Source organism: Hoplias malabaricus, chromosome 18 (assembly GCF_029633855.1).
Source record: "Hoplias malabaricus isolate fHopMal1 chromosome 18, fHopMal1.hap1, whole genome shotgun sequence".
Classification (NCBI taxonomy): domain Eukaryota; kingdom Metazoa; phylum Chordata; class Actinopteri; order Characiformes; family Erythrinidae; genus Hoplias; species Hoplias malabaricus.
In genome coordinates this window covers 31042774-31050787 of record NC_089817.1, presented here as the reverse complement: position 1 = coordinate 31050787, position 8014 = coordinate 31042774, and the positions used below count along the sequence as shown (strand labels likewise).

At 36.4% G+C, this 8014-nt stretch overlaps 1 protein-coding gene and 1 pseudogene across 1 annotated transcript; both read right to left on the bottom strand.

The window, feature by feature from the left end:
* Positions 1–380: 380 nt before the first annotated feature.
* Positions 381–1397, bottom strand: LOC136674426 (trace amine-associated receptor 13c-like). Its single transcript, XM_066650433.1, has one exon. The coding sequence runs from the start codon at positions 1395–1397 to the stop codon at positions 381–383; it is 1017 nt and encodes a 338-aa protein (XP_066506530.1).
* A 3143-nt stretch (positions 1398–4540) lies between these two features.
* Positions 4541–7242, bottom strand: LOC136674425 (trace amine-associated receptor 13c-like; annotated as a pseudogene).
* Positions 7243–8014: the final 772 nt, after the last annotated feature.

The following is an 8014-nucleotide window of genomic DNA, read 5'->3' as shown; positions in this document are numbered from 1 at the left end:
TCATTAATTGTGTCTAGCTGTGTTTCTGCAAATGCTGGTTTATGTACATACTTATGGTTCTAATATATATTGAAGTGGTGTGAAATACATGGAATTTGATACAGAGAAAATAACATATATTAACTATTCACAGAAGTGATTACCTAATTCTACAAAAAGGTATTAATGCACATTAAAATGTCATGAGGCCAAACATCTTTTTCAGTTAGAATGTGGAATATATTAAAGCTGAAATTGCTCTATGATGGCTTTATTATTTCTTCCATTCTCCATATTAATTGTGAGTAAATACAATTCTACAGTTCTGAGTGTTGGCAGATAATCTACAAAACAAGATAAGTTCTGCTATCTTCAGAGGGCTCAACACTTTCACTTTGAAGTTAGAAACGTTCTAGAAAAAGATTAATCCTTGAAGATGAGGATTCAAATATTCTACAGCTTAAAATACACCTAACTGACTCCCTGAACCATGAATAGAGAATGGCATAAATCAGGGGGTTCATGGAGGAGTTTATGTATATCAGCCATGCAAACACAATCCAAACAATAGACACAGAAGTAACATTTTCAACTGTCAGAGAACTTATAAAATATGGTATCCAGCAAGTGAGGTAAACAAAAATCACAATTCCCAGTGTTTTTGCTGCTTTAGTTTCAGACGTATTTAAGACTTTGTCACTTGGACTCTTTGAGACACCATTACTCACAGCCCTGACTGCTTTGGCTTGACGTCTGGCAATTTTAAAAATAATGGAGTATAATAGTATTATAACAGAGCAAGGAGTAACAAAAACAATGACCAGATCAACAATGACCCAGGATTGTTTTACATATAATACACACTCTCCAAAGCATTTTACCTGAGACCGAAAGAAATAGCCATTAAAGTACAGGAAAACAATGGCATAAAATAGACTGCCCGACCAGCCTATGATTATGATGACAGACATTTTACACACTGTGAGTCTAGTGGAATAAAGTAGAGGATCACTGACAGCAATGTATCGATCTATTGCAATGACAATGAGACTAAAGAGAGATGCTGAAATAGAGAGGAAATTGATTACTGGAGAAATATAGCATCCCACTTTTCCAAGGTACCAACAAGAGTCAGCAAGTTCCAGTATTTTCACTGGCATTAGAAACAGTCCCACGAGTAGATCAGCCACAGCCAAAGAGAGGATGAGCAGGTTGGTTGGAGTGTGGAGCTGTTTGAAGTGAGAGATGGAAATGATCACCAGCAGGTTCAGAACCACAGTGCACACAGATATACATGAGAGAAGAATGAAAATAAATATATAGACAGGGCCTGTTCGGACCTCTTTTCTGCAAGATGAGTTGTTGTCAGGAAAGCAGTACTGAATTGTGATGTTTTCCTCATGTGCCATGATGTTCATATTTCAACATTCATGCACTGATACATTTCCACTGCCTTTTTATGGATACGTTTGTACCCTCCCACTCACAGGATTGGCTAATTTTTCTCCAATTACTATTCCTTAAGCAATACATCAATGTTATTCCTGAATCATTATTCAGAAATGTAATGGCAATATCTGACAACAGTTATTTTGTGTTACATTCTCTGTCATTCAGCTCACTGTTGAATGATCCAGAACCTTTGGAAATTTTGACTAAGCCAAAGGCTCATTTGAACATGGGGCAACAAGTTAGATGGTATTTTTTCAATTCACGATTTTTCTGTCCGACCTAGTGTTCACAGTCCTGAACGTTCCAAAATCACTGAAGTACAGCTCATCATCAAGCACACTTGCTTTGTTGCTCCAGTCTTCTAGTATACAGACAAAAACAATCACCCCAGCATCAGAAGCTGACCCCACACACACTAACAAGCAGCCGAACATGTTTTATATATATCACACACTTCTCTGAAAGCTCATCACTTGAAAAAGTAAATCCACAACAACTGATAATCTGGGAGAAACCAGAAGCTGTTTCTTTGACATAAATACTGCTGGCTAAGTCTTCATGCAAATATATAGTGAGGGTAGTAAGTTTGCAGCTTCACTTCTGGGAAACAGCATTCTCTGTCTAAGTTTAGCCTGTTTAGTTCTCTCTGTCTAGTTCTCTGTTTAGCTCTTCCTATCCACTAAGTCTTCCTCTGTCCGAGCATTATCTGTCTGAGTCTCTCCAGTTAGCTCTCTCTGTCCATGTCTTGCTCTGTTGAGTTCTTTGTATCTAAGTATTCCCTGTCTAGTTTGTCTTGTTTAGTTATCTGTTTGTTTCCTGTTGTATCAATAAAAGTCTGTTTTTGCATTTGCGCCCGTCCAGTCATGACAGTCATGTTCAGCAAGAAAGTCATTAAAGTTAACATTAAATGAAAATCTGAGCATATTTTACTTATTTAACATGGAATAATTCCAAGTAAATTGACTTGTGTGGGTAAAAGTAAAATGGCTCATGCATGACTTTATCTGTACAAATTTGACTGTATGGTGAAAAGCCTGATTTAAAAAAAAAAAATCCACTGCTTTTATGGAACCTATTCTTTCTAACAGTTTGTTTTGAAAAATCAGACATCTGAATCTGTTAGATGTAATGTTTGACTGAATCCCATTTCATTTTCATTGAGATTCTTGACTAATTCCAGCTAGAACTGCCTTGGACATAATGTTAAATTTGACACCATCCCAACCTCTTCAAAACCTAAGAAAAATTGAGCCCCTGAGCACATTTTCATATTGATTTAGGAAGAGAGTTATCAAATTTCAGTAGTGAATAGGTTTCACACTTCCTAACCATGTTTCTGATTTTATGGTCAAGGAGATGTTGAGTGGTCAAATGGTTCATGAGTGTTTTTACAGCAAACTATTTCAGTATTCTCACTGACTGGAGTTCATGTATACCATTCATTCATTCATTCATTCATTATCTGTAACCCTTATCCAATTCAGGGTCGCGGTGGGTCCAGAGCCTACCTGGAATCATTGGGCGTAAGGCGGGAATACACCCTGGAGGGGTCTCTTCACAGGGCAACACACACATTCACTCACACACTCACACCTACGGACACTTTTGAGTCGCTAATCCACCTACCAACGTGTGTTTCTGGACTGTGGGAGGAAACAGGAGCACCCGGAGGAAACCCACCCGGACACGGGGAGAACACACCAACTCCTTACAGTCAGTCACCCGGAGCGAGAATCGAACCCACAACCTCCAGGTCCCTGGAGCTGTGTGACTGCGACACTCCCTGCTGTGCCACCATGCTGCCCTCATGTATACCAGCCAGCCAAATATGTTCCATACAACAGACACAGAAGTGACACTTTCAACCGACAGAGAACTTATAAAAATTGGTATTCAACAAACGAGGTAAACAAAATAACTATTCCCAGTGTTTTTGCTGCTTTGGTTTCAGATGAATTTGAGACTTTGTCAGTTTGGTTCTTTGAGACAACAGTAGTTCACAGCTCTGACAGCTTTGGCTTGATGTCTTGTAACTTTAAAAATTATGGAATATAACACTAATATAATAAAGCATTAATAGCAAGCTATTAATTCTTTCTTTCTATCTTCCTGTTATTTCAACTCTGAATGCATTGGTTACATTCTGTTGTTTTTCCTTGTATTTAAGACTGCTAACATTTTTTTTTAAATTAATTAATCTATTTTTATTTTTTTATTTTTAAGAAGACAAACTAAGAGTTTTTCAAGTTTAATTTATAGCAGTTCAGTTTACATGACAGAGCCAGGCAATATCTGACTACTGTAGAGCTTTTCCTAAATTCCTCAACATATTTTTCACCATTAGAATGGTACATCCCAAGTTGAGCCCATATACAAATGCTGTGCCATTATTACTATGATACTGTTTTCACAAGTCATAGCAAAGGCCAACTGAAAGTAATATAGTATAAGGATATTCATAATATTGCATATATTAAAGTGGGGTATTTATATTTGTTATGTCTGGCACATTGTGTTTTTGCAAAAGGAAATTAATGTGAAGTGTCTGGAATTTTACAGGAATAAAATATATTTATAAAATATCATTTATAAACAATCCAAATTAATTTTCACCCAATGCTAGAAAAAATAAAATTATTCATGAATATGCTCTATTTTCTTCAGTTTAATGTGGAAACACAAAACTCATTGTACTCCATACTGGCCTCATTACTGCTTATATTTTCAATGTTAAATAGAAATAAATGCATTTCTACAGCTGTGTTTTTAGATAATATATAAAGAAAAAATTCTCATTTCTAACACCGTTATATTGCTCAGAATTTATTTAATAATTGCAAGTGGTCAAGTTTGTCCACACTGAAATTACTAATGTTCAGGAAATTGATTAAACCTTAAAGGTGAGATATATCACAGCTAACAATATCTGCATTTGCCCTACATTGGCCTTATTACATTCTGTGTATTCCCACACTGAATATGACTACATACATTTTTCAAATGTATTATCTTTTTGTATAACCTACAAAAAAGCAAAATGTACATCTCATTGTCAATTAATATGGTCAAAATATGATCAATAATAGTAAAGGCATCAGATTTTCTGCTGTTAGAAATGTTCTGGAAACAGATTAATCCTTGAAGATGAGAATTCAAATATTCTACAGGTTACAATATACTTAACTGATTCTCTGAACCATGAATAGAAAATGGCATAAATCAGTGGGTTCACAGAGGAGTTCATGTTCATCAGCCAGGCAAACACACTCCACATTATAGACACAGATGTGAAACTCTCTGTCAACAGAGAACTTACATAAAATGGTATCCAGCAAGCAAGGCAGGTTGGCTGGAGTGTGAAGCTGCTTGAAGTGAGAGATGGAGATGGTCACCAGCAGGTTCAGAAACACAGTGCACACAGATATGGCACGGTGCACGGTGGCGCAGCAGGTAGTGTCGCAGTCACACAGCTCCAGGGGCCTGGAGGTTGTGGGTTTGATTTCCACTCCGGGTGACTGTCTGTAAGTAGTTGGTGTGTTCTCCCAGTGTCCACGTGGGTTTCCTCCGGGTGCTCCGGTTTCATTCAAAAAACACACATTGGTAGGTGGATTGGAGACTCAAAAGTGAATGTGTGTGTCTGTTTTTCCCTGTGAATGACTATTCCTGCCTTGCGCCCAATGATTCCAGGTAGGCTCTGGACTCACCGCGACCCTGAACTGGATAAGTGGTTACAGATAATGAATGAATGTTGCATTTTATTTTTAACTGAGGAACTATTCCTAAATGTGTGTGTATGTGTTACACAAAAAAGGGATGTGCTGATGTATAATCACATCCCTCATCCTAACCCTAACCTAATATTTAATAGATGGATAGACAGGTTGATAGATAAATCACTATATTCATCGCACAGGGAAAACAAAGTGTTACATTTCTGTTGTAGAAACTAGAGATTAACAACATAATATACCTGTAAATCATGTATAAAAAATAAGACATATATGAATAAAAATGTAAAATAAAATCCATTAAATTAACTTAAAATATAGTAGCTTAAATAAAAGTACATGTTTTCAAGTCATTTTCCTCACTCAGAGCACTCACTCAGCCCCTACAAAGAATGACACAATGCTGAAAATGCCGAAAAAAAAATGCTGAAGGGGCTAATGATAGGTTTAGAAAGGCAAAATACCCCTTAAAAGCATAAATACAATTCACATTTAAAAGCATCATAAATTAAAATTAAAATGAGGCTTCACACAGGTGAGGTGTCAGTAATTCCAAGGTCCTGGTATTTTATCACTTGTGAAAAATGACCAATGACTATAATCAATAATACAGAAGCAATGACTTAAATGATTATTATCTGCTTTACAGCAAATTGTAAATTGTAGAGCAAAAAATATGATGTGTGGATTTAACTGTGTATAGCTGTGTTTCTGCAAATGCTGGGTTATGTACATGCATATGGTTCTAATTTATATTGAAGTAGTGTGAAATACATTGGCTTTGATACAGAGACAATAACATGTATAAACCATTCACAGAAGTGATTACCTAATTCTACAAGAAAGTATAAATGCACATTCAAATGTTATGAGGCCAAACATCTTTTTCAGTTAGACTGTGGAATATATTAAAGCTGAAATTGCTCTATGATGGCCTTATTATTTCTTCCATTCTCCATATTAATTGTGAGTAATTACAATCCTACAATTCAGAGTGTTGGTAGATAATCTACAAAACAAGATAAGTTCTGCTATCTTCAGAGGGCTCAACACTTTCACTTTGAAGTTAGAAATGTTCTAGAAAAAGATTAATCCTTGAAGATGAGGATTCAAATATTCTACAGCTTAAAATACACCTAACTGACTCCCTGAACCATGAATAGAGAATGGCATAAATCAGGGGGTTCACGGAGGAGTTTATGTATATCAGCCATGCAAACACAATCCAAACAATAGACACAGAAGTAACATTTTCAACTGTCAAAGAACTTATAAAATATGGTATCCAGCAAGTGAGGTAAACAAAAATCACAATTCCCAGTGTTTTTGCTGCTTTAGTTTCAGATGAATTAAATACTTTGTCACTTTGAGTCTTTGAGACACCATTACTCACAGCCCTGACTGCTTTGGCTTGACGTCTGGCAATTTTAAAAATAATGGAGTATAATAGTATTATAACAGAGCAAGGGGTAACAAAAACAACGACCAGATCAACAATGACCCAGGATTGTTTTATATCTAATACACACTCTCCAAAGCATTTTACTTGAGACTGAAAGAAATAGCCATTAAAGTACAGGAAAACAACGGCATAAAATAGATTGCCTGACCAGCCTATGATTATGATGATAGACATTTTGCACACTGAGACTCTAGTGGAATAAAGTAGAGGATCACTGACAGCAATGTATCAATCTACTGCTATGACAATGAGGCTAAAGACAGATGCTGACATGGAGAGGAAATTGATTATTGGAGAAATATAGCATCCCACTTTTTCAAGGTACCAACAAGAGTCAGCAAGTCCCAGTATTTTCACTGGCATTAGAAACAGTCCCACAAGTAGATCAGCCACAGCCAGAGAGAGGATGAGCAGGTTGGTTGGAGTGTGGAGCTGTTTGAAGTGAGAGATGGAGATGATCACCAGCAGGTTCAGAAATACAGTGCACACAGATATACATGAGAGAAGAATGAAAATAAATATATACGCAGGGCCTGTTTGGACCTCTTTTCTGCAAGATGAGTTGTTGTCAGGAAAGCAGTACTGAACTGTGATATTTTCCTCATGTGCCATGATGTTCATATTTCAACATTCATGCATTGATACATTTCTATTGCTTTTTTATGGATAAGTTTGTACCCTCCCATTCACAGGATTGGCTATTTTTTTCTCCAATTACTATTCCTTAAGTAATACATCAATGTTATTCCTGAATAATCTTTCACAAATTTAATGGCAAAATCTGACAACAGCTATTTTGTGTTATATTCTTTCATTCAGTAATTCAGCTCAGTTTTGAATGACACAGACCCTTTGGAAATGGTGACTGAGTCAAAGGCTCATTTGAACATGGGGCACCAAGCTAGATGATCTTTTTCAGTTCACGATTTTTCTGTCTGACCTAGTGATCACAATCCTGAACATTCCAAAATCACTGAAGTACAGCTCATCATCAAGCCCACTTACTTTTTTGCTCTAGTCTTCAAGTACATAGACAAAAACAATCACCCCAGCATCAGAAGGTGTCCCCACACACACTAAGAAGCAGCGGAACATGTTATATATATATATATATTGCATTGTTCTCTGAAAGCTCATCACTTGAAAAAGTAAATCCACAACATCTGCTCATCTGAGAGAAACCAGAAGCTGTTTCTTTGACATATATACTGCTGGCTGAGTGTGCATGTAAATACATAGATATTTCTAAGTCTGTGGATTCAGTAACTGACTTCCCAGAGAATTATACAGTGAATTTTCTGTAACAGCTGGATGAAGGGCATTTTTCTACATGTTTATTAATATGTTTTGGCTTTCAGGAGACATCATGTAAGATGGACCATTTGTTTAAATG

Excerpts from the sequence above, each read along its gene's own strand:
- LOC136674426 (XM_066650433.1), bottom strand. The coding sequence starts at position 1,397 with ATGAACATCATGGCACATGAGGAAAACATCACAATTCAGTACTGCTTT.